This window comes from Schistocerca piceifrons, chromosome 3 (genome assembly GCF_021461385.2).
Source record: "Schistocerca piceifrons isolate TAMUIC-IGC-003096 chromosome 3, iqSchPice1.1, whole genome shotgun sequence".
Classification (NCBI taxonomy): domain Eukaryota; kingdom Metazoa; phylum Arthropoda; class Insecta; order Orthoptera; family Acrididae; genus Schistocerca; species Schistocerca piceifrons.
The window spans coordinates 582,480,643-582,508,415 of NC_060140.1; the positions used below are offsets into that span (position 1 = coordinate 582,480,643).

A 27,773-nucleotide genomic window follows, 5' to 3' on the forward strand; every position below is an offset into this window, starting at 1 on the left:
CCCTTATGTCTGAAGGAAAGTTTATTTCTAGATGCGATGGCAATTCCCCTGGCAGAGACATCACGTACAGTATGCACACATTCAAAAATCAACTTACGATTCATTCAGATTGTGTTCAAAAATGTTCAAAAACCAACAGGGATCCCTTTCAAAATCAAATGAATAATAGATACACCAATATACACTGGATGCTGTGCGCTTTGTGAAACAAGGTTTTTTCCGCAAGAATATGAATTTGGTGCCCTCCCCCTGAAATTGCCGCCCCCTAGAGCCAGGCCTGCTGCGCAAGCGTGAACCTGGCAGGTTGGGCGCAGCATCTAGCTGCTACTGCTTACACAGCTAACAGCCACACTTCTGTAGCCAGAGAAGGTACTACTCCTCACTCGTGACTAAGCTGCACATGTGAATGAGTTCTCTCACAACTGCTCAAACGATTATAATGTAAATAGTTGTGATGTCATGCTCAACGATGGCAATTTGTTGTTATGAAGCACTGCATAGTCTTCCTACAGCCTTTAACACATTTTGCTGTTGGCAGATGCTTGTATGAGCACTGTGTTTTGTTGCTGTATATGGTGCATTTCCTTTGCAACTTTAGTTTTATTTTCATTTTTTCTTTCTCTCGTTCACGTTTTATTGCTGCAGTATTATTCTGCAGTAGCAAGATACAGTAATATCCTTTGTTAGAGTATTGATTTGTACCAGTCATAATAACACAAATTTAACTGAAAACTAAAGAAATGAAAAACTTCCAGAATTCTAAAAAGTTCCTGGGTCTTTCCTGGTTTTTTCCTGGATGAAAAAGTTCCCAGATCACCTGGTTGTCCTGATTGTATATACCCTGTCACTATGTATCATATTGTTTCTATTTTGTTGCCTGATGTAATTATCTCTTTCTCATAATAAAACTGCTTAGATTTCTGGATTATTTGCTTCAGTATTTTGCAGTGTTCTTTGTAATGCACTACAATGCTAACATCAGAGCTATTCCTAGATATTAGGTACAGTTTCGTTTTTGTTCCACACGATACCTTTGTTCTTTGTGCAATTCTTGGTTATTTTTAGACTCCTGTTGATTTGAGTTACTTCTAGGAAAACACAGTTTTCAGATGAGGAAGTAACTTTATTAACAAGTGCTTTGTATTTTCTATTTGAGTCAGTGGTGTTGTGAACATCTCTCCAGTTCATGTCTTTGAGCAATCTCCTAAAATTCTCAATTTTTGACTGATTTATTACCCTCCCGTAGTCAGATTTAATACACTTTATATCCTGAGAAGTTTCAACCTTTAACGTAAGATGCTGCATGTCATGATCAGATAGCCCATTTACTATTAGTTTTGTGATACAATTTTTTCCCCCCAGATTTGTCTACAAAAATATTATCAGCAGCAGTCTCAGAACATTTACATACCCTAGTTACAAAGTTCACAGTAGGAATTAGATTGAATGACAGTGTTACTGATTACAATAACTGGCAGAGCCTTTAAATAAACATACATTAAAATCATCAGCAACCACTATTTCCTTGCTTTTACTGTGAGATGGGACAACAGAGCTTCCATATTTTTACGATGAAGTTAAAGTTTCCTGAAGGAGCTCTGTAAATAGTTGCTATTATAAAGGACTTCTTATGAAATACTACTTCCATTGCATCAACTTCTCAGTGCTGAGCTGAGCAAAATTTATTAATATACGTATTCTTGAAATTACAACAGTTTCTGACAAATGTGGCAACTCCTCCTTTCTCCGTATTTTTCTCTACAGAGTAAAAGAGGCTAACTTAAATCATGCAACATTTAACATATCTATACCAGATGTCAGACGATGTTCAGAGAGGCAGATTTGTTTTGCTCAACTCCAATTCTTCAACACAAATAAGCAATTCATTAAGCTTACCGCGCAGTCCTCGGATATTCTGATGCAATAAGGGTAACAGATTATGTGCACTGGCTGAATTAGCTAATTTTCCTGTCAATTTCTGCATGAACTGTGCATATTAAAACTTGCTTTCCTGCTGCCTGTTTTATCAATGCGAATGTCATTTTTCAACCTGTCTTTTGTTTCTGCCCACCCTACCATAAAAAAACCAGCTGTTCTGTCACTTATAACCATTGTTACTTTACCATGTGAGAGTGTCGAGAGTGTCTCACCTCTCCCCCCCCCTCCCCCCCCATAAGTTATATACTAACAGTGCATACAGTTTTCCCTTCCCTTTTTCTGTTGAGCTTAAGGCCAGGCCTAATATAGTTCCACCTACCGATAAAGTCAACTGGAACCACACCAAATGAGACCACATACTTGATCCAAGCTGCTGTTCCAACTCTTAAATTAATTCTTCTAACAAAAAAGTTTAAATGAGGCCAGTCATGGCACCACAGTACAGACACAAGACCAACACCAGTATATGTCTTTTGCTGAAACTATCTTTACCAGGTCGCTCTCAACTGAATAATTAGGGTAACTGTCTATGCTGTTGCCTGCTCTGCCAATTATTAACATAGTGTCTTCCTTTGTGAAGACTGCAAAGTGAACCTACATCCTCTGTCACCTGATCGAGACTTGCTTATAGGTTTTAAAAAAACTTGTGACCTGGTAACCTTACCTTAGTTCTTCCTGCAACAGTTGGTCAACACATTTATCAAGCGAACTACCTAACAACAGAACTTTATTTTTCTTCACAAATTTTTCTGACTTCTTACTTCTCAAACACTTTTTGAAAGTTTGTTGTCATCCTACCCACTATTACATCTATTTTTGACTCATCAGTTTCCAACTGCAACAACAGATCAAACCGGTTTTCCACATTAACAGCAAAACTGTCTGAGAGAGTCCTATTCCTACTTCTTCTATAAGCTGTTGTCAATTCTCACCCCCCCCCCCCCCCCCAAAAAAAAATCTCTACATGTCTTGTTTTACTTTACCTAGTTCCACCTGAAGGGCAGCAATCTCCTCTCCCTGCTCACACTATCTTCTTATCGCTACAGCAAATCCGACAAGACCAAAGAACCTTCTTTATTTCCACATTCCCACACCACTACAGTCATCCACGTGAAAGAAACTGCAACAATCCTCACACCACACCTCAGATCTAATAATCCCAAGGCAAGTCACACACTTCTCACTCATGGCAAACAAATTTTAACTTTAGTATAAAATAAACAAGAACTACTTCCTAGAGTACACAATTAAATTTCTTAGAAAGTTTAGGCCTAAAGTTTGGAAACTAATTCAAAACCTCCGGAGAAATAGAAATTATTAAATCTGTATTGTTTATGCAACAAAACAAAAGTAAACAAAGAACTGAGCCTACACTTTATGAGCTTTTCACTTATTTCCAACTTTTTTTTACTTTGGCTACTTACTAGAGAATCAGATGGATATGGTGTAAGAATACACTAACAACACAGAATATACTTTACTGAAATAGTCACGTATCATATGGTAAACAAAACCTGGGCCTATTAAATGTTTTCTTTTTCCACAAAAATGCAAATACAAGTGAAACCTTCAATAGATAGCTTACAGGTACTACTAATTTATTTATTTATGGTATAATATTGCCTCATTAATTGTTATTACACAATTAAACACTTCTCTTTACAAAAGCTCTGAATTTACATGACAGTCCCAAGCAAATGAACAAAGTAAACAGGTCAAGAACTTTTCAAGATTTCTGCCAAATTCTAAGCAAATAACATTAGCAGATCCATCATTCAATAAAACAGTGCGATTGATTTTCTGCTTGGCACACTGATCTGACATTTTGAAACCTGGTCAGCTAAAGAGAGACAACCACACAACCTTGCAGGACACAACATTTGGTTGGACTGTGTCAGGAAAGATCTCTCCTAACTAAACCAAGTCCAAGCGCCAAGGGTATGGTCATGCTTCACATGCAACAACCACCTTGACATTCACGTCAAACGGCTGGCAACAAGAAGAAATGAAGACTGTTTCTGTGCAAATGGAAGGAGGTCAATTTTGTGATGGGCATTTTGCAAAACAATTCGGAGGAAACCAGACCACAGGAAACTTCACAAGCAGCAAAGCACTGTTCGTATAATACAATGGAAAGACTATCAAAGAACTATAACATGGCCAAATACTATCCAAAAACAGCAAATTTACCTGTCATTTCTTGATGAGGAACTATTGTTTACAGTGGGTAGCAGACTGGAACAGCTCAAGTCTTTTTACAGTCAGAAGCACCCCATGATTCTTCCTACAAAGGCATCATGTTATTAAATTTAAAGTCACAGGCAAGCACCTTCGTTTGTTGCACAAAGGATCTCAACTCCTGTTAGCAACCCTCAGACAAAGGAACTGGGTACCCAATGTGAGATCTGTAATTAGGCAAATAATTCATGTCACCGATCGTCCTCTCAAGCTATCATTGCTGCTCTTCGAAGATTTATTTCACAACGAGGCATACAGAGACAAAAGTTTACAATGGCAATAGAAAGAAACTCATGGGAACAAGGAATGAGTTGCATGAACTGCACAAACTGTTCAGTTCTCAGTTACACGCAACACAAATCAGAACAGCACATCACAGAGTGGGATACCGTAGCATATCCCACTTCAAATGCTGTGTTTTGATGGTCTACGGGAAGTGTGTATAAAATCCATCAAGAGACATATAAACAGAGTTGTGGGAAACTAAGTGTTGGCGTTTGAAGAATTATGTACTCCTTTAACGAAGACTGAAGCATGTTTGAATTTCCAGCCCACTGCATACCTTCCTGAAAACCCAAATAAATTCTATACTTTACTCCAAGCAATTTTCTTATCGGTGAACCCTTGACAATAGTCTCGGAGCCAGGCTTGCTTTCAGAGCCATCATCCAGGTTGTCGATATAGCAGCTCATCCAGAAGTGTAAATAGCAGTGTGAAAATGGTGGTCGAATGACTATCTGTCACAGCTGCAGCAGAGAACTAAGAGGTTATCAATGAAAGACAATCTTCAGCCAGGTACATAAGTTCTCCAGAAGGAATGCAACATATCACACGTCATGTGGCTGACTGGGGGCCTGTTTGCAAACATCCTGGTCCTGATGTTTGCTGCAAGTTGATTCAATAGGCACAGCATTGGAACTTATAGACAAGTTCTGTTTAAGATCTGTGTTGTTCCACAGGAAACAGATTGTAGTGCTCCTAACTATTCATTTACTAAGAGAATTTGTGTTCCTTTTATGTACAGTGGAATGATTCCTTTAGCAATTTTCTGCCTTTGTTTGTCCGACCTAACTTGTGCTGTCTCTGATTATTTGTATTTGTGTAACTTATACAAATTAGGTGGGTGGAATGTTCTGAACTGATGCTAGGCGCCCTTCCAGGAGTGCAACGGTGACTGGACACTCTCTGCAGGTAAGATTTTCTACCTGTCCTTCCACACAATTGGACATCCAGTTGAGGGAGATGGATCTTGACCATGTGTTTTGTGGCTGTCCACAACTATAATGAAAAGAAATTTTTAAAAAAACTCTCCTTTTCTACATTATTACTTGACCCCCCATTATAAAATCATATAGGAGCATATATGCCTTTATATTTCTGTTGGTAAGAGAGTTTCAATATTCCAAAAGCTACAATAGTTTTCTCCACTTTTATATGTGTATATTGGCAGTTCTTAGAATTTCACTGTCTGGTAGGTAACTCATCATTTTATAGTTTCCAGTTGTGAATTTTCCTTTTAATACAACTTTCATGACTAATTCTTCAATCTACTTGACATCATTAAATACAAACACTGCAGGACCGCGCTGATTTTACAACTGATGTATTGCTACAAACATAAAATAATGATAGCTTCTAATTTTTAGTACTTCTGTATTTAAATATATGCTCTACAAATTACAGATATCGTATGTATAGGATACCAAGGATTAATACTTTCTAGAGCTACTTTAAAGCAGAACATCCAGTAACCCAGAGGTCTTCCAGCTGTCCATCAATCTGAATGAGATTTTGCAGATGTTCCTTACTGAATAAAACTGAGCTGTATAAAGTTTGAGTTTAAGATACAAAAAATTCCAAGTTTTAGGAGGCTTTAAGTGGAGAGCTACAAAATAACCTGTGAGGCTCGTGATATTTTTGACCAAATTTAAAACAGCGTAAACTGAAATCAGCAGTAACGTAAGGCAGATATTTGAATTACATGTGGGATGTTTCATACGCATTTTCATTCTACGTGAAGTCCAAGTTGGGGAAAATCAGTCATGACAATTTTTCAGCATTTCATGACTACAATAATTTTCTGTCAAAGTATATTGAGTACCCTTTAGCAGACCTGCAGAGAAGGTGATTTTTATCAATAGCATCAATTGCAGCAGCAGTTATTTGTGAGTATTCTAAATGTTCTTGATACTTAAATGTAACATCAATTTTATTTCTCAAATTTGTACTTCCTTTCATGTTACATTGCTAAATATTATCATCTCTTATTTTCTCTAGTTTTGTTTCATTACAAACAGCAGGTGTGTCTGTTCTGCAAAAGATTCTGTTCTGGGGGCCATCATCATAATATTAAAGAAATGAGCTTGAAAATAACAAACAAATACTCATAACTGTTGTTATGTTTCATGTTTTTACTTGCTGTAATTTTATACATTTGCAAATAATTTTACTTTTTATCTATGCCTTATCATAACCAAGAAAATATTATGATAATGAAAATCCATGATGGAAATAGCTCAATAAGCAGAATAATTTGCCACTCACTCATAGATGATCGTAGAAATATACTTCAAGTAGATCGTAGAAATATACTTCAAGTACTAGACACAGGCATCCATTGTCGTAACCAGAAGCACATTGGTTTACAAGTGCTGTTTTCATTCTTGGAAGCAGGCTCGCCTTTAGAGTGCTAATTGTTGGTGACTGCCACTAACAACTAAATCTGCAATGCACATTAGTCAAAGTGTGTGGAAATGAGCCTGTGTGGATGTTATTAGTGCTTAACGGACATATGACCAAATCGTCTATAGGTGAGAGATAGTTAATTTGATACAAGCAATTTTATGTCATGTTTACCTATTGATAACTTCTGGAGTACTCACAAATAACTGTCATAGTACAGAAGAACAGATAAGTAACTCCTCTACAGAACTATTAAAGACCACCATGATACTTTGTTAGATAATTATTGCAGTTACAAAATGGTTGAAAAATTGTTGTGATTGATTTTTTTCCCAATTTTGACATCATGCAGCACAAAAATGGTGAATTAAACAGCATTAAAATCATTCTTGACAGTGTTGCAGGAACCACTAGCTATTCCAATTACACAATAATAAGAATAAAGGAAGAGAGGGGAAATGTAACTATACGTACTTCCCAGCACTTCACTTTTCCAGGAAAGACGTGGAAGAAGGAGAAGAAAAGTTGTCAGGGATAAAGGAACACAATCCATTTACTTTTCTGTAAAGTAATGCTTGTAAAACAGACAACTTATTATCAACAATACCAATATGTTGGTGTTGGGAAAGCAAAGACATAAGGCTGCTGTATAAGCATTTAGCTCTTAGCAATTTATTGCATTATATGTTTTTTATGTATACAGTTATTTTCAACAATCGAAACTGTGAATAATCTGTTCTCTTCCTGAGAAAAGAATAATCTATTGTAAAGAAAAGGGTGTTTTATTCAACAAGTGAACCAGGGGATCCAGAATGCCTATTAACTACAATGTTTTTTCCTAGTTTTTCTGTATCTGGAATGTTTTTTATTTGAGAATAGTGCACAGCAGGCTGACCATAGTAGAAACAGTCACTGAAAGGTACACCTATTATCTTGTTTTTCTGTTCTTTGGGGGCATTTTCTTGTGGCAAGGTGTGTGGCAGGCACACAGCATTGGACACCAGGAGAGCCAACAGGCAGTGCATGAGCATAGTTCATGTAATAGCGTGCTAACAAGAAATCAATATTGTGCAGAAATATGGTGTGATTTATGGAGGAAGGTGTGGGAACATGACAAATTACTATTTGTATTCTTAATGTGTCGAAAAGTGTTTGCCATGAGTATGTTGGCATAATATTATTCTTTGTAACAAAACAAATTAAAGTTTGTTAATCCCCAGGGGTTCTAATTAAAGTTTCTTTGTGTGCACAAACAGAAAAGAAAAGAATTTGAATATCTAGTTAAATTGAGTCCTTAATGAATGTAAAGAGCAACACATTGGTGAGCACAACGTGATTGGCGAGACAACATTTGCAAAGTAACTGCTGCGAAATTTTCACGCAATTTTTTAATTTGAATTCGTCATATACTGTCTTTAAAAAATACGCAAAATGTCAACAGTAAATGGACCTGAAGGTAATAATCCTGAATGCAAGCTGGAAATTAATAAGGTAAACGTTAAGTTACTGCAGTTTCGAACAGTAGTTTTTCAAGTCGAAGTGCAGTTTACAATCCTGGTATAGCCATTGAAGAGTCAAAATTTAACTATTTGCTTGCTCAGCTGGAGCCAAAATTTATTGAAAATATCTGGGATCTAATTACAAATGGCGAGAACAATATTCGTTTGCAAAAGAATGACTTTTAACCATATTTAAATAAAGTGAAGACCATTAAATGAAAACACTCGAGTGGTTTAGAATTGGGTGATATGAAGCCTACCAATTACTAAGAAAAATGTGAGGCTATGCTGGTAATAATGTGTCAGACAAGATCTTCAAAATATTTTGGCTTGGCAAACTTCTTAGTATCATTTGAAGTATTTTAGTTATATCTGACGAAACAGTGGATAAGATTGCTCAAATGATAGATTGTACGATGTAAATGCACTCTGTTGAGGAGGCTCAAATTGCTTCAGTTCAGTCCGTTCTGTCAACATCGGTGTCCATGTCAGTCCAAGATCTTCTCTTAAGAATTGAAGGTTTGGAAAACGAGATAAAAATACTTAAGTAGGCAAAGATCGTGCAATAGAAGTAGATGCACAGTAACCTTCAATAGAAACGGAAAATACTGCTATTATCTTTTTTTGGCACACACTGTAAGCCTGAAAAACGTGCTCAGCCTTGTCAGTGGCCAAATACGGAAAACTAGAAATGGTAGACACAACAGTAGCTGAGTGTTCTACTCCAATACCCACACCAAGCCACCAATATTGACTGTTTGTTGAAGATCGGAATAGTGAGAGATATTTTCCGGTAGATAGCGGTGCAAATTTGTCTGTTATACCACTTTCAAAAGGCAAGAAAATTCAATCCTCTGACATCAGCCTTTATGCTGCAAATGGTTCAGAGATAAAAACTTACGGTTCCAAGTTGTTAACCATTGATCTCTGTCCGTCTACTCTTCCCCCGTCTCACTGTCCATCCCCCCCATCTATGTCCATCTCTTCCTTCTCCCTCTGTCTGTCCTCATATTCCCATATTCCTCCCTCCTCCTCTCTCCACGTTATCACCCTCATGCCAATAGGAAGCTGCTGATCCTTTTCCCCCATAGTACTTATTTTCCAAATAAGTAATATGTGTACCAAGTTCAGATGAAATCGATTCAGGGGCTTAGGCGGAGCTTTTTACCTGTGGCTTTGTTGCTAACATCCATTGTAACATATATTTAACATTTTTCACACATATTTGTCAAATAATTCACCTGTATCTCTAGCGAATTTTGCACTGCAGTTCCATTTTCACACAGCTCAGTGTTTGCGACATCATATCTCCTGAATTAAGTTCATACAAAATTATAATCTTGCAGGTACATAATGTGGTTTATGTGGATAGTGCCTGCTTAACGTGTTGTTAATAGAATTAGTACTAAAGTTGTAATAAATTAAAATGTCATTCATGATGCAGCAGGTTTTTACACATCTCAGTTTTATGATGTCACATCTCCTGAACTATGTGTAGTACTTTCATATACTTTTGCAAGTTCATTCAGTGATATATGTGAATACTGTCTGTAAAACATGTTGGAAATAAAGAGTTAGTAGTAAAGAAGTAATAAATTAATAGTTCATGCCTGATGTGGCAGTTTTACTGCATGAACAGCGAAAATGTAGTTAGTGATAAACCTTTTTCCTTTCATCATTTTGTGGGGAATGTCAATGAGAAAAAGTCTTGTAAGGGTTTGAAGTTGTGTGTTAAATTTATTGCAAGTCACTAAGTGCTCTCATTCTCAAATACTGGGTGAATATCGTATGGCTATTTGTGTGCTGTGAGCCATGCTACTTTTTCAATGCCCACTTCCACTCCTTTGAGAGGTACGTGGTTCTTACCCCTGTAGTGGTTCTTTCCAGACAGTAAGTGGTATGTGTAACAAGTTTGGCTGAAAACAATAAAGTGGTTTATGAGGAGATATGAAACATTCATATATACTTACATACATACACATACTTTTATTATATGTATGGATTTCAAGTTCAATTAATAGAAACTTATTTTCAAAGTTTGTCCCTTCACAACCAGTGGATGAATTCTGTAGGCAGTGTAATTTATGTTCCAAGGGAAAATATTCAAGGTGTGTTTGTTCTCATGACATTCAGAGCAGCTCTTTCTTCTTACAGTTAAATGTACCAATAATATTAAACACTGATTAACACACATGGACCTGTGAACAAAGCTTACAAGTTCTAGCTATGTATTGCATCAACACCCTCCAAGATCTTTGAGAAACATGTTCAGATCCTACTTGGAGATTTTAATGAGCAAATTGGCACCTTATGAGAATATGGGCACATTATCAGATTATTTCTCATCAACCTTCAACTACACCCCGCTTCCCGTAGGATGGTGCTTGCACGCATAGAGGTGGAGCGATAGGGAAGCACAGAGGGGATGAGGTTTGCACATGCATGGCGGCAGAGAGCAGGCAAATGAAGTCTGTGTTGCTGCTGTCAACAATCAGGTCCATTTGCATTGGGTACATTGCATTACATGTTTAAATTTAGAGGAGAATAATACATTTTAAAACTGATTTCAATGATTCAACTACAAGAGAGAAATATTACTTATGAGTCTTGAGGTTGTGCCCACTGCTGCACAGCAACTGTCTGTGTGACATCGGAAGGCGAGAACAGCTGATACAGCTTTGTGAAGACATCAAGTACAATTTTTCTCAAAACAACAATTTTTTTAAAGACAAAATCATTCAAAGCAGTTGCAATAATTGCCATTTATTGCAATATGGACTATTTTATAAGTGAAAACGTAATACGTAAAAAAATAAACTTCAAACTCAAACTGAAATCATTCTATTTGTTTAACAACTGCTTCTACTCCATATAATTTTTTAAATGTATTTACTGCACGTATGTGGGTGTGCTTCAATGCAGTTCAATGTAAATCACTATGAGTAAAAAGGAATTACTGGTAGAAAACACTAGTGCAAAAGACTATCGTAAAAATTTGTAGTATTTTATCATATTTTTTTGGTGTCAACAGGCATTATGAGTTTAAAGTAGCTTGTTCGACATTACAGTGGGAGAAATCATTTATGATCCACTGAACAAGCTAACAATTAACCACCTTCTGTGAATAACTCAATGGATTGCTGACCGATAACATCGAAAACCACTGATATTTCAACAGGTAACCCTCCCTTTCATTTTTAGTCACATTCCAATTCGTTACAGGGGTTTGTGTGTTGAAATACTTAAGTTTTTGACAAATTTATCCAGCCACATTCTCGCCAATAATACAACAGGCTGGGAAAAGCTTAACTTCTCCTTAGGCAATGTGTTGAACATTATAGCCTGAATACTTCACAGGCTACATATTCCTAATCAATAAAAACTAGGAAGTTCTCATGACAAGTGTATGCAATCGATATGCTGACAAAAATGTTTTTAAACCGTGAGTCTTTAAAACCAAGAAAGATCATTACTTCACTTTGTTTCAAAGTCTATATCATAATACCATCTGCATACATGTCTGAAACATCCGATTGTAAATTTAGGATGATACATTCAAGGCTTTTATCCATCTTCACCTCCCTATGAAAGCCTTACTTCTGAAACTTTTCATTGTGACACACACAGTGTATCCATGCTGAAGAGGGATGCTGATGCTGGCTATTGCTTCATTCACAAGTCTTTAAATGTCTGTTATCTGGAATGATTTTTTTTTTTTTTTTTTTGCCCACATAGCTTGTAACCTGTGTGCAAATTAATTTTATTGGATTATACTAACAGTAATGCGTGACTGAACATTAAACTGTGTGGCCACATTCACATGCAAGAAAGTCAAATTTGTACATCATGTCGAATGACTTTTATAAATTAATGAGCCACAGGAGTTCAGCAGGAGTCTGGCTTATATTGTCCAGGATATTTTTATTTTTCAGCCAGAGCACAATATCCCCTTCCTGGTGCTCGTCCTTGGTTATCCCTTTGTAACAGTTGAATGATAACTGGCATGGTAATTACAATGACCAACTTCGAAGCTAGATGTGGAAGAATTGTTCAGTGAATCGTTTCTCGAAAGTGACAGCATTCATTTCTGAAAAGCAGTCACTACTATTTTTCTTATGCCTAAATAAAAGTTTACCCTCAGGAACCAAATCAGAAGAGGAGCCAGCATGCAGAATAACTATCCGAGAACCTTTTCCTAGGGGAGCTTTCAAACTAAAAGTACCATCACCCACTTTCCAGCAAGTATTCATTGAATGTTTCTCATTCATCCATGTTTCATCAAGGTAATACACTGCAGAACTACCTCCTCCTACTCCTCTTGTATTGTGCATCTTTATAATGGGTGTGGTTCATACTGCTTCTATGTCACTTCTTTCAATTAAAAACTTTCTTTGTAACATATTTGAAATCAATGTATTTTAAAATTCTTTGCATTGACGAAGCTCTACCTTTGAAGCCAGTTTGCTCAGGCATAATTGTAACAAGTTTATGTGATGTTGGGTATTCCCCTCTTATATATATTTCAAACATGGAGTGTTTTAAAACATCTTTGTCAAAACCATCTGATTGTGTTACAGGTTTTTTGCGATTTTGATGATATTCAGACGACATGAAAACAAAATTGCCTGATGTTTCTACAGCTGCGGCACTTTCGTTTAGTACTCTCTATACAGTTCTTGTGCTGACAAGTGCTTCTTCTGCAGTTTGTTCTTGAGTCTTCAAAATGTCAAAAATTGAAGTACACTTTCAGATTCACATTTGAAAAAGTTACGAATGCAGAACATCAGCCTCCTTGACTGCTTGTGAAGGGTCTACATTACATCTATATCTACACGATTACTCTGCAATTTACAATTAAGTATCTGGCAGAGCATTCACAGAACCACCTTCAAGCTGTTTCTCTACCATTCCTCTCTCAAACAGCTCGCAGGGAACACAAACACTTTAATCTTTCTGTGTGAGCTCTAATTTCTCTTATTTTATTATGATGATCCTTCCTCCCTATGTAGGTGGGTGCCAGCAAAGTATTTTCACACTCCGAGGAGAAAGTTGGGGACTGAAATTTCACGGGAAAATCCTGCCACAACGAAAAATGCTTTTGTTTTTATGATTGCCACCTCAATTCGTGTATCATATCTGTGGCAGTCATTTCGGGAAAATACAAAATGAGCTACCCTTCTTTGAACTTTTTTGATCAATCCTATCAGCTGTGGATCCTACACCTGACAGCAATAATCCAGAACAGGGCAGAAACACATAATACCTGTTGTTTTTTCTACATGTTCTACCAATAATTCACAGTTATCCACGTGATGGTCGCATTTTAAGTTATTCGTTATTGTAATCCATAAGTATTTAGTTGAATTTACAGCCTTTAGAATCGTGTGTTTTATCCTGTAAAATGAATTTAGCAGATTTCTTTTATACTCATGTGGATGACTTCAGACTTTTCATTATATAGAGTCAATTGCCACTTTCCTCACCGTTCAGATATCTTGTTTAAGTAGTTTTCTAATTTGCTTTAATCTCTGATGGCTTCATAAGATGGTAAATCACAGAATCATCTGCAAACAGTCTAAGAGGGGTGGTCAGATTGTCTCCTAAATCGTTTATTACATCAAGAACAGAGGAGTACCTACAACACTTCCTTGCAAATGCCAGAAATCACTTCTGTTTAACTCGATGATTTTCCGTCAATTACAACAAACAGTGATCTTTCTGACAGGAAATAACGAATCTAGTTGCACAACTAAGACGATACTCCATAGGCACACAATTTAATTATAGTTGCTTATGAGGAATTTCAAGTTTATTGCCATCGCATGACATTTTCATTTGGAAGTCAGACTAAAATGTTTACAGATACACATTCGCAGCTATACTTCCACCAGAAAGTAACATCGACATTTGAATGAATAATTCATTCACAGAACGAAACTGCATTGTCACAAAATACAGCAACAACGCAGCATGTGGGAGAGTGATTATCACAGTCTAGTTTGTACCTCGTGGCTAGCCACTTGGAAAGAGAATGAATCTTATTGGCTGCTAGCAGTTACTGGTGGGGGATGTGCAGGACGGCTGAAAATAGGTCTGCCTTCCAACATGATGCGAACTATAATGTCCATACACTTTAAGAAGCAGCACCTATAGAAAATTCACACCCAGAAACCACCGACACAGGTGACATGTGTGGATACCAGATCAATCTTTTTTGCAATGCAAGCAAATAGAATCCTAAAAAATGATGAGTAGAAGCAAAGTTAGGCACTTGGAGAAGGGAGCGTAGTTTAGCTTTTATATCTCCAGAAGAAACTGCTTGATAAACCAGAAACTTCCACTTAGTAATACAAGGTCTTAGAATATTAAATTTCGTTTTCCTGACTGATGACCATAGATGTTAAGTCCCATAGTGCTCAGAGCCATTTGAAGCCATTTTTCGTTTTCCTATTGCTTTCCAATAGTTTACAAATGAAGGCAAAGTTGATAATACTTCTAAAAATGCAAAAATGGCTATTTTTTACCATTTTTACAAAAAAAGTGTCTTTTGCAAAACTCTTTTAAACCAGTTTCATTAGAAAGGAGATATTCAAAACGACTTAAAAACTAGATTTGGTTTTGCAATGCGCACAAATAACGACCTAAAACTCGGTGAGAAGGTGAAGGTGCATTGAAAATGGCCCCATATCCTGCTACACTCAGTTAAATATGACATATGTGATTATGTTCTACAACTATTTTGTACTGCCTGGGGAAGGAAATATCACAAGCCTTGATGACTAGGAAGTGATACAAAGTCAGAATAACTCAAAAAACTTCCAAAAGGGGTTTCTTTTGTCACAACTCCTCATGACACATTTCAGCCTGTTGCTCTGCTAATTTCAGCCTGTTTCTCGGCTATTACTACAGAATCAAACTGGGTATAAACTTCACAATTTAACTGTGCATTACCAAACCAGTGGAGATCATAGTAGTAAAATTGTTGCATAACACCTGCAGCACAAATAATATAAATAGCCTTCAAGCCTTACGCCAATGTCACATTGTGTAAATTTTTGTGAAGTTCATAGTCTTCCTTACATCCTTTGGAATGTATTCATGTTACAGAGAATTATTAGTATGTCTTTTTATAGTACAATTCTATTGATGTGCTAGTTTAATTTAGGTTTAAGGTATAGCATACTTTGTATCAGCATAGTTTGTGGTTTATGTGGAACATTAATGTATCGATGAAAAATTGTGTGTCATGCTATGGTCCATGGTGACTTAACCACTACTGGTTCCTTTTAAAGTGAGAAAACCAGCACCTTCATCGTCTGATAGCTGTGCAAAAGCAGCCACATGTGGGAGTCATTACCACAGGTCCCCAAGCCTGAAAATGGTTTCTTTACATATGACCCCAAGCCTGATGACACATTCTGTAAGTGCCAGAGGTCAAAGCTAGAAGAGGTCTCTTTTACAGTCCAAGCTGCTTACTTCAAGCTACTTCAATTTTTTTACACGTTTCAATTACTCTGATGTAGAATGTCATATGGAAAACTATACTGCTGGCCAGATGATATCACTGATGGCACTGTTTGGGAAGAAATTTTGACAAGATAGAACCTAAAAAATTACACTTTTCAGGTTGTTGCAAAGAGTATTAGCCCATCAATGTCTAGGTTGTTCCTTGGATCTCTTCCCAATGACTTCCACTGTGTATGCTGCCTTTGCAATGGTATTGTCCTCTGTGCACATAACATGCCAAACCAGCACAGGCAACTTTCTTGCATTTTCTTCTGAGTCAGTACAACTCCAAAATATTTCCTTATAGTGTCTTTGAAATGTGATCCTGCTGAGTAATATCACCTCTTTATCTAAGCATCTTAGTCTCCATCACCTCCAATCACTGTTCTGCCTCTTTGACTTCAGATGTTCCATAATCCAACAATCGTTGGTGATGTCTGTTGTTGTTCACCACTTCACCCAGGCTGCCTGCGTCCTTGCACTGACCTCGTCTGTAACTTCGCCATCACTAGAGATTGTAGAACCGATATACTTAGATATTTATACTCTTGATCAATCTTTTCTGTCAATGTCGATGGCCAAACTTCTTGCGGATCTGATGCCACATACTCAGTTTTCTATCTGTTGAGCCACAGGCCATATCACATAAGTCAGTCATTCCACACTTGTGTTTGGTGCTGGAGATCAATCTTGTTCTTCACAGTCAACATGACATCGTCAGCACAGAAAAATGTCTTTGGTAGTGACACGTGCAGCTATGATGTGACAGTGTCGATCACAAGAATAAACAGCAGTGATGCTACGGCCAAGCCTTGGTGGACTCCTACTGTGATGTGAATGTCATTTGAAGCTTCTGCAGCCGCTTGCACATAGCTCTTTGGTTCTACACACAGAAGTCGTAGTCAGTTAATGAGGTACTCTGGAATGCCATCATGGTCTCAAAAGTTCTGACCAGATTAGATCAAGTGGTACCCGATCAAAAGCCTTTTCATGGGCTAGAAAGACAAGGTGCAGTGGCTTCTTCTTTTGATGGTATTTTTCAACCAGTGCAGCATGGATTGCACCTGTTGTACCACAATTTTTCACAAATCTGGCTTAGTTCCTTGTGATCTGAGCTATCTCGTGAATCATTTGTAGAAAACGTGTTCAAGGATCTTCATCATGTGGCTCAGAAATCTGGTCAGGCAGTAATTAGAACACTAAGAACGGCTTCTTCATCTCCTTCACAGCACCCTTGATTTCAGCAACATTAATTTCCTTGACTGGTCCTTCAACTGCTGACATGGTTGGTACTGATGGATGATGGATAGAGAAGATCCTCTGATGAAATTCTCTCAAAGTAGCTCTACCATTGTGTCCTTGCTTTCTTCCGGTTCTTCAGCAGCTCACCCATTCTGTCACTGATGCAATACAAGTGTTGGATGTCTTCTGTTTTCCGAAGTTTCAATTTGACTAGTCAATAAAACTCCTGTTCCCCTTTGTATGTGTCTAGTTGCACATAGAGATTTGAATACTTGTCTACTTTTGTAACAGCAATTATGTTCTGCACCTTTCTAAGGACTTGTTTGTAGGCATTCCAATAGGATATATATATAAAAATAAAAAGGACTACTTATTTGCAGTTTTTCTGACTCAAGCTCATTTTATAGTCGTTAGGATTTTTATTATCATCTGTCACTGATTGTAGAACATAATAAAAGACATTGGATTTAATTTCAGTATTGTGGAATATTGGCCAATCTTCAATGCACCTCCACATTCTCGTTATTTTTTTAGGGCTCATTTTAGGTGGTCTACAGGAGTCTGAAGAAGACAACTTTTTTTTTTAAAAAAAAAGGCTGAAAATGGCCATTTTTGCATTTTTAGAAAAAAAAGTCATCTTTGCCCTCAACTTGTAAAACTATTGAACAGCAATAGTAGAATGAAATTTTATATTCTAAGACCTTGTACTGGCAGGTTTATATATTCAAAGTTTAGGTTTATCATGCTGTTACCTTCAGATACACAAAAAACTTAAATTCAAATTTTTTCAAACATCTACTTTTTCAGCTGACTTTGCTGAATCTTGTTGTCATTTTTTAAGGCCTTATATGCTAGCAATGCAAAACCAAATATAGATTTTTAGGTGTTTAGAAAAGTGTCTTTCTAATGAAAACAGTTCAAAAGAGTTTGTAGAAGACACTTCTTTGGTAAATATGGGCCAAAATAGTCATTTTTTGTCATTTTTGGAAAAATTGCCACCTTTTCCATCAATTTGCAAACTATTGGAAAGAAATATGAGAATGAAATTTTACAGTCCATGATCTTGTATTGGTAAGTTATTATGTGCAAAGTTTCAGGTTTATCACATAATTACTTCTGGAGAAATAAAAAGCTGAACTACATATTTCTTTCCAGTTTTTTTTTTTTTTTTTTTTGCCAATCTTGCTTGAAATTATTCACGTGAAAAATGCCCAGGAAATCTTTTTTTATGTATAAATTTCACTTAAGAGAGCGCAAAAAGTTGTACAAGATGGCCTAGTTTTGTTTCTTTCAAGAAAATATTGCTAGGGATATTATGTCTCAAAGTTGCCAAAAACTCATAGCTGCATTATTATAGCTGCACTATTGTGTCAAACAAATGACTATATCTCTGCAAGTATTAAATTGGCGAAAGTCAAACTTTGCCAGTGTTCACTGGTAACACGTGCAAATGTTCACACAAAATTTCAGCAAAATCCGCGATGGTCAAGTGGGCACTTTTTCTGAAATTGGAGCACATGGCGTACAACGGCCCTATAATGTTTCATCTTATACTTGACTTTGTCCTTAAAGTGAAGCCTTTCTTTTCCAACATTCTCTCTACAATTCCGTACATCGTCACAGAACATCTTTCTCAGTGGGTAATCATTTTGCATTTGGACCACATTAAGGTGACATTCCAACATGACTGGTTAAACACTGGAAACTTTGTCCTCCTTAATACATAATTTCTCAGTTACCCATTTTCTTTACATGCAGAACAGACCTCAAATATTTGAAGTTGAGGTCACACAGTTTCTTTTATTTTCTTCTGATGAGGTACAGTTCCTGAAGAATGCACAAAAGCTGGGAGAGAAGCATGCAGAAGAACAACCAGGAAGATGGCCTTGAACACACAAGGGTTTTGTTTGCAGATGCAACTACGAGTATGGAAGACAGCCCCATACAGATTACAGGACACAGCAACTATTGTGTCAATGTGGCTACAAAGTTCACTGTCAAATTAGTTTCTTGATGTCACAATGTTATCAAGAACTGGAATTTGCACACGTATTTGTGGTTTTGGCTACCAATGTCAACAACTGGCAGTTCATGTGCTCCATGGTCACAGGCCATTACAGTATTTATCCAAGAAGACGACGACCCTTCCACCTTCTTTAAGAGGTTCCTTGAGAAAAATTTATTTTTAGCATATTCTGACTAATCAAAATTACTAACTGTTTTATTGACAAAGTAGCCGCTTAAAAAGTTAACATGATACCTACAACTTATGCCCCTTATTGATCGTCTGCATCTTAATAGCACAAGAAGAAATAAAATAAACAAAAAGAAATGGTTTACATTAATTTTTATCTTCGCTACATTTTTACTAAGCCTTTCATTTGCAATAATATTATTTTTAATCATCATCATTACCATTAACCTAAAGGCACAGATGTGAAAATTATATCTTTTTTGTCACAATTATTTGATTGTTTCTTGATTTGCTGTTTCTGAGATTGTTGCTTCTATACTTATGGGAGAATGTTACTATGTCTCTTGTTTCCATACATATCGTCTGACTGCTGCTGCTGCATCGGCTGCACCAGCTGACACATTTCCTTTCAGCCCCATTATACCTCCCAGTGAGCACTGATTACTTTGCTCCAAGAAACAGATAAGTACACACTGGCAACTATCTAGACTTCTACAGTCTTCTGCCGAAATGTACACCACTGTTGAGAATTTGTCCAATTTTGAAGTCAATTCAGTTCAGACTACAAATGGATTCAGACAAACTGCAGTTTAAAGGTGTTAGATGTCCACAAAAGCCAAAGTGTGCAGTATAGATTCCCATAGTTGGCACCATTATGAAATTTGCTGCTCGCACTCCACTCCCCAAACCATATTCATCTTAGTTCTCAGCCAAGCTGGAGTGACTGTTTCCCCTCCACTCCTTCCATAGTGCCTGAACAACTGTGAAACACAGACTGCAATATCTTCTATGCTGCAGGTCATATGTAACACCAGCAACTAATACATAAACGAAATTCCGCAATCATGATTTAGTCCAGTTCTGAAACTTTCGCTCAGCCCACAATCTAGTGATGTCTGTTGGTACTACCTCCATGATGGGTCTTAGCACTGTAATTTATTCTCACAATAACAATTACAGTCAGTTTAATATAATTTACTTAGTTTGTTTGACATTTAATTCTGGATTTTTTTCCCTTGTTTCATCTGAGTGTCACCATCCTGTGCTACCAAAGCCAATTAAAAACTCAGAATGTTTTTACCCAATGTTCTAAGATGTGAACAGTGATTGAATTTCTCATTTGTAAACTATGTGGTAAACCATTAAAGTCTCTCAGAATCAAGTAATGTTTCTTGATGGACTACATTTTCACCTCCAAATGTTACCTTCACTTAAAAAGCAGCGTAAATATTTGTCTATGGTACCCATACATGTATGAAAACTTTTATTGCAAACCTCTTCAATTACTCTACAAACCAGAGTTTGTAAGACAATAGAATTTAATGTTATTTTCTCCTGTGCTTCACACTTTGCCAAATTTTAAGCAGAGCAGTAGACTGTTGTAGTGGCTAGTTCACAGTTTGTCGTTGCACTAGCACTGCATGAGTCAAATGTCAACTGATTATTCAAGCAAGATCTATACTATATTGAGCACTCTAGTGAAAAGGGAAAATTTGAGCCTATTCAAATGTGGGCATCATTTGTCCAGCCCTAGCCTTCCAAATTCCTCAAAATAAAGCTGCATGTGACCTCAACAGTGAAAGGCGTCATCTGTAAATGTAAGATGACCACTACATTAATCTATTAAACAATGTAAATATATTGACCTCATCAGCAATAGCTTAGTATGTGAATACCCTGTATTTTTTTCTAATGATGAATTTGCTGCCTGTAATGCCCTTAAACCCCTCTCTAGTATCTGCAATTAGCTGATGGTAAATTGTTTGAGCAAAAAGAGGGACAATATTGCCTCAACTGCACCTTGTGTTTCAACAATTTGACAAATAAAAACAGGACAGGATCTCTACAAAATATAAAAAGTATTCCGCTCACCTGCAAAGAAGCCTTCTCTTGCTGGGTCTTCCTCAGCCAAGATGACGTGCCGTGACTGAGGCCGGGTCTTCATTTGATAAGGGCTCTCTACCACTAATGCACCAGTCAATGACAGCAACTCCTGCAAGTAGAAAATTACCATTAAGAGCCAACTGTTATTCTGTCGACACAAACTGGAATGATATGTTATCCTCATGGCTTAGAAACTGTAGCTATTGTTGTAACTGTGAACGGGATGGTCGTGGGGTTGAAATGACAGCAAGCACGGCGGGACCCGCGGAGAGACCAGTGAACAACAACACAATGGGAGAGGACGGACACGACCAAGGAAGGACAGAACGAACAACAACAAGATCGAAGAACAGAGTCACAAGGAAACCTAACAAACACGTCCACTCGTACACAGAACAAGAAAGTAAGTAAGCTGTCTAACGCGAGGCGATCTGTCCACAGATGTATGTGAGATTAGACTGGCTGGCTGAGCGAGAGGCAGGCGCTTAAGTACGCTTTCAGAGGTGCTGCTATTGGCTGCTGGAACCACGTGTTCCACTGTGGTGCCCTCACACTAAAAGCGAGCCAGGAGGCGCATGCCGCCACAGCTCACAGTGCGATGGTGCAGGGATCTTAGGGTTCTTCGACGTCCATGACGTCTGGCGTGGATTCAAATTCCGCAGCGCGCGGTACCAGAGCTATTTTGAACATCATTTGCAACTGAACGAATATCATGCATTTGGAAAATGAATGACATTAAAAGTGTTGTCAACAAGTAAAAAACAGGCTGGTTGGCTTGCTTACCTGATACAGGAATAATTTGAACATAATGCAATGGTATGAGACGAAAGTGTTTGGTACAGTGTTAGTAGTACTGAAAATGGTACAGTGTTAGTAGTACTGAAAACATACTATGACACATCTCAAATCATGTCTAAGGCACCGTATTTTACAGAGTATGACACACATTTCTTTCTTCAAAAAGTTGCTTCACAAACACAGAACACTGTCTAACCTATGATGCATCATTGTAATCTACGATGCCAGTGAACTTGAACTGAAAGTGATTTGTGTTATCGGTAACAGTACAATATTTTTGTTAGTAGCTGGTTTTGTAATGGAAAAAAATAACAGGTATTCATATGACAAGGGCAATAAATTGACAGTATTATCAATGCAGAAGAACAAGGAAACAGAGCAGCATTTCGGCCCACCACCAACAGAAAAAAACCATTCACGACTGACAGGCTAGTAAAGAAGAACTGAAAAAAGTGAGGAAGACTAAATGTGCAAATAGAGCACTGAATACAAAATGGCCAAAACTAGAAGATAGCGCATTGAAATGTATTCAAGGACATTGTCAAAATGGTTTTGGAATTATTACAAAAATGATTCAAATAGACACTCGTAGGCTAGTGCTTAAGTGGAACTTAATAGATTTTAAGGGTAGAGTTTGTTAGTGCTACAGGTTTATGAAGCATCAAGCACTTAACAAGCGAACCAAAACCAAAATATCTTGGAAAATGGCACAAGACGATGAAGAGAAAGAAAATCAGTGTGGAACTAAGCCAAATAGCGAATATATGTGAAACTCCTCCAACATCTGATGTGCCGAAAAACAGTACTGTTCCCATGAAAGTTGCTGAAAATGTAATTATACAAACAAGTAACTCCGTCCACACAGGCCACGAGGGCCCAACTATACCAACTGGCCGCCGTGTCATCCTCAGCCCACAGGCGTCACTGGATGCAGATATGGAGGGGCATGAGGTCAGCACACCGCTCTCCCAGCCATACGTCAGTTTACGAGACCGGAGCCACTACTTCTCAATCAAGTAGCTCCTCAGTTTGCCTCACAAGGTCTGAGTGCACACTGCTTGCCAACAACACTGGGCAGACCGGATGGTCACCCATCCAAGTGCTAGCCCAGCCCGACAGCGCTTAACTTCGGTGATCTGACGGGAACCGGTGTTACCAGTGTGGCAAGGCCACTGGCCTACACAAACAAGTTAACATGAAAAAATGCACTACACTGTTGTCCTTTCATGTTGTGCTGAGATACGATACTTAATGCAATAATCATTTTCAAGTGCAAAACAATGCCGAAACCTTCTGAAATGTCGTCGGGTGATGGTGTTCATGTTCATGACAAGGGTTGGACGGATGAAGTTAGTATGAAATTATGGATTAACAAAACATGGGAGAGAAGGAAAAGTGCTTTACTGAAGATGAATTCTCTTCTTGTGCTAGATCAGTTTATTAGCCATTTGAAAAATTCTGAAAGAGAAATTGAGATAGGGAGGACTTACTTCAAAATTACAACCTCTTCATGTCTTGATAAATAATACATCAAAGTGTAAATGATGGAGCCATTTTCAAAACTTCGTATTTATTCAAGTACAAATCCAAAATGAACAAGTTTTATACCAATGAAAAGAGGAAGTTTCAAACGCTTTTTCATAATGTTTGGTATCAATTTAATAAATTCAATAATTTGTAATTAATTAGTTTTAAATAATTATTTAATAATGATAAGTGTTATAAATGTCTAATCATTATTAAATAATTATTTAAAACTAATTAATGTCTAATGTCTCCCATAAGTCCAACCCCTCGTCCAAGTCGTGGGAGATGGGCAACGGCACAAAGTAGGGGATTGCCTTTAGGGGCGATGTACAGCGGGGCCTTCGTGTGCCCCAGGACCGCTACGGTAGCTGAGAAGGCCCTATGGGAACCCTGAAACGTGACGGCTAACGGGGCTCTGGTGAAGCTGCGATAGGCCTAGCAAGCCAGTAGTGGATAAATCAACTGCTTTCAAAAAGGGAACATGCCTCGGATCACGGAACGGATTTAAAGGAAACGGACCAAGCAATGGAAAAGGATTACGAGATGGTTTACGGCTGGGCACCTTAAACGTAAGGACTCTAACTGGGAAGTTAGAAGAAATTGTAGAAATGATGGAAAGGAGGAAATTGGACATCTTGGGACTTGCTGAGACTAGGTGGAGAGGAGTTGGTGAAAAACCACTAAGTAAAGGATGTAAACTGTACTGGATAGGGAATGAGAGGGGAAGAAATGGAGTGGCAATAGTGGTCAGAGAGGGTCTGCAGGAGGAGGTGGAAGGTATCAATGATCGAATGATAAAAGCCAGAGTACGGGTGAAAGGAAAAAGCATTGAAATCATCCAAGCATATGCCCCACAGGTGGGGTGTACAAAAAAGGAGAAGGAGGAATTTGAAGATGACATGCAAAAGCAGCTAAATGGAGGAAATCAGATTATAATAGGGGACCTCAATGCACATGTTGGCACAGACAGGAAAGGATTCGAGGAGATAATGGGACCAGAGGGCTGGGGGAACCGAAATAGAGAAGGAAAATTGTTGCTGGAATTCTGCAAGAGGAATGGGCTGGCGATCGCAAATTCGTGGTACAAGAAGAGGAGTAGTCACAAAATAACTTGGTACAGTGGGGACTGGTCCCAAACTTCAGTAGTAGACTATGTACTAGTGGATAGGCAGATGATGAGCAGCCTCACAGATGTTAAGGTCATACCATCTGAGGCCTTAGACAGCGACCATCGGCTGTTGGTAGCCACCCTAAGAGAGAAAAAAGATAGGAGGGCAACAGATATACAGGAGAAAAGGTTGAAGACATGGATGCTGAAAGAGGATGAACGGGGGACCCAGTACCAGACACTGATCAGGAAGAAGCTGCCAAAGGAAGATCAGAGAACAGTGGAAGAAGAATGGGGCGATTTTAAGAGGGCTCTAGTTGAGGCAGCTGAGACTGTGTGCGGAAGAACTAGCACAAAGAGGAGAAGTAGGGAAACCCCATGGTGGAACAACATATGTAAAGAGGCAGTACTTCGAAAGAACAAAGCCTTCAGAGAATGGTTCCAGACCCGAACAGAGGAAGCTAGGGTAAAATATAAGGAAAGCAAGAAAGCGGCACAGACCATAGTAAGGGCGGAGAAGAAGAAGTGGATGGAAAAATGGACAAGAATGTTAGAAGAGGACAGTGAAGGGAACAAAAAAGTACTTTACACCATGGTAAGAAATAAGAGGAATGACAGAAGCGAGTGCCTGAGGATCATGGATAATAATGGAAGAGTTGTGGAGGAAATGCATGAGCTCAAAAAGATTTGGAAGGAGTACTTTGAAGATCTGTTGAATGCTGCCAAGCAGGTAACTAACAGCGATGGAGAGCCTAAGGCAGCAGACGATTATAATAGTGGGGAAATTGATGATCTAACTTGGAATGAAATGGAAGAAGCCATAAAGAGGATGAAAGGGGGCAAGGCACCAGGTTGGGACGAAGTAACAGTGGATATGATACGAGCAGCAGGAGAAGTAGGAACCCAGTGGCTATACAGAGTGCTGAGGGTGGTGTGGAAGGAGAACAGAATTCCTGAGGATTGGAAGAAAGGAATTATAGTCCCGATCTTCAAGAAAGGGGATAAAAGGAGATGTGAGAACTACAGAGGAATCACCCTGCTATGCCACTGTGGAAAAATCTATGAAAAGATGCTGGAGAAGAGAATAAGAAGCAGTATTGAAAGTAGACTGCAAGAGGAGCAGTACGGTTTCAGACCGGGAAGATCAACAACGGACCTCATATTTGCGGTAAGGCAACTGCAGGAAAGGCACTATGAGTACGGGAAGGACTTAATCATGGCCTTTTTGGATATTGAGAAGGCGTATGACAGTATCTGTAGGGACAAGCTCTGGGATGTGCTGAACGCAAAAGGGATGGATGAAGAGATTACACGAAAAGTCAGAAAAATGTATGAGGGAAGTGAGAGTTGTGTGAAAGTGGGGAGGGAACGTACTGCATGGTTCAAGCTGGAAAATGGGCTGCGACAGGGAAGTGCACTTTCGCCTTTATTATTTATTATTGTTATGGATGAAATCCTACAGCAAGTATCAGATGCAATTGGAGATCATAAAATGAAAGCAGTGCTTTTTGCCGATGACCTGATGTTATGGGGAAATTGCGTGAAGGAGGTGCAAGAGCAGTTAGATGCATGGGAGGCAACGGCAGCACAATATGGAATGCATTTCTCTGCAAAGAAAAGTGAAATAATCGTCACAACAAGGAAGAAGAATAGGCCAAATGTGGATATAACTTGTGGAGGGGAAAAACTACAAGTGGTAGAGAACTTCAAGTACCTGGGAAGCGTGATTGAAAGTAAGGGGGGAAACGCAATGGAAATAAATGAAAGATGCAGAAAAGCAGGGCAGTTCTACAAATGCATTAGGGGCCTTATTTGGAGCAAGGAGGTGCCACAGAAATCCAAGGGAATTATATACCGAACCTACTTTGTCCCCATATTGACATACGGAAGTGAGACATGGGTAATGCACAAAAGCGACAAAAGTAGAATACAGGCTAGTGAAATGAAGTTCCAGAGGAGCAGGTTGGGTGTAACAAGACGAGACAGATTGCGAAATTTGTATGTGAGGGAAAGACTAAAGGAGGAACCAGTACAGGACAGGATAGAAAAATCAAGACTGCAGTGGTATGGACACATGAAGAGAATGGATGAGGGAAGAATTCCAAAGAGGATGTTTGATCTGCAACTGGAGGGGAAGAGGCCCAGAGGAAGACCAAGAGATAGATGGGTGAAGGGAGTGAAGGAATGTGTGATGAGAAGAGGAGAGAACTGGACGAAGGTGGAAGAGGGGGAATGGTGGAAAGACAGAACACGGTGGAGAGGCTTGTGTTCCCGACAGACCCAGCCAGTGGTTGGAAACTGTCCAAGATGATGATGATGTTATAAATGTCTAATGTGGCCACTGTTGGCTGTACGGCAAACATCAATGCGGTAGCCAAAGTTGTCCCACACACGCAAAAGCATATCTACTGTTACTGAGTGCATGGCAGCAGTGATCCAGTTCTGCAGATCATTCAGAGAGGTTGGTAGAGGCGGCACGTAAACGGCTTCCTTCACATAGCCCCATAAGAAATAGTCACAGGGTGTGAGATCAGGAGATCTTGGTAGGCAGAAGTGCAGAGCCAGGTCCTCAAGTCCTCTGTGACCAATCCAGCACTGAGGAAGGGAGTCATTCCAAAAGCTTCATACATCACGGTGCCAATGGGGCTGGAAAATGAAGTCCTGGGAATCTTCCATAACTTGAGAGAATAGCCAATGTTCCAACATTCCAGGTATGTGATTTCCGTTACAGTTCCTTCTGCAAAGAAAAGTGGTCCACAAACCTTCAAATACGGAACAGAACAGGTTGATCTACGTTGGGTCTCTCTCATGTTGCAATGGTGGATTTTCCAAACCCCATATGTGAACATTGTGCTTGCTGACTTTTCCACTAAGGTGGAACATTGCTTCATCGCTAAAAATTACACGCTGTAGAAATGCGTCATCCTCCATCTTTGCTAGCACACAACCACAAAATGCGAGACACCACTCTTTGTCATTGGGGTTGAGAGCCTGCACATGTTGTAATCGGTAGGGCTAGTACAGCAAACGCCATCTCAGAACTTTCCATACATTTGGTTTGGGTATTCCAAGTTCTCGACTGGCTCTATTGGTGGACTTACTGGGACTGGGCACAAAACTTTCTTGAATCCATTGGAGATCATCCTCTGACACACGC

General features: G+C 38.6%; 1 protein-coding gene and 1 pseudogene across 2 annotated transcripts in view; both read right to left on the minus strand.

Moving 5' to 3' along the window:
• LOC124788293 (breast cancer type 1 susceptibility protein homolog) overlaps positions 1-27,773 on the minus strand; it is a 288,179-nt gene that overhangs the window by 26,257 nt on the left and 234,149 nt on the right. For both annotated transcript variants that reach the window (XM_047255527.1, XM_047255525.1), the window contains one exon: positions 21,172-21,292. In XM_047255527.1, coding sequence (XP_047111483.1) covers positions 21,172-21,292 — 121 coding nt within the window. The remainder of the gene's footprint in view (positions 1-21,171; positions 21,293-27,773) is intronic.
• LOC124790764 lies at positions 23,041-23,158 on the minus strand (annotated as a pseudogene).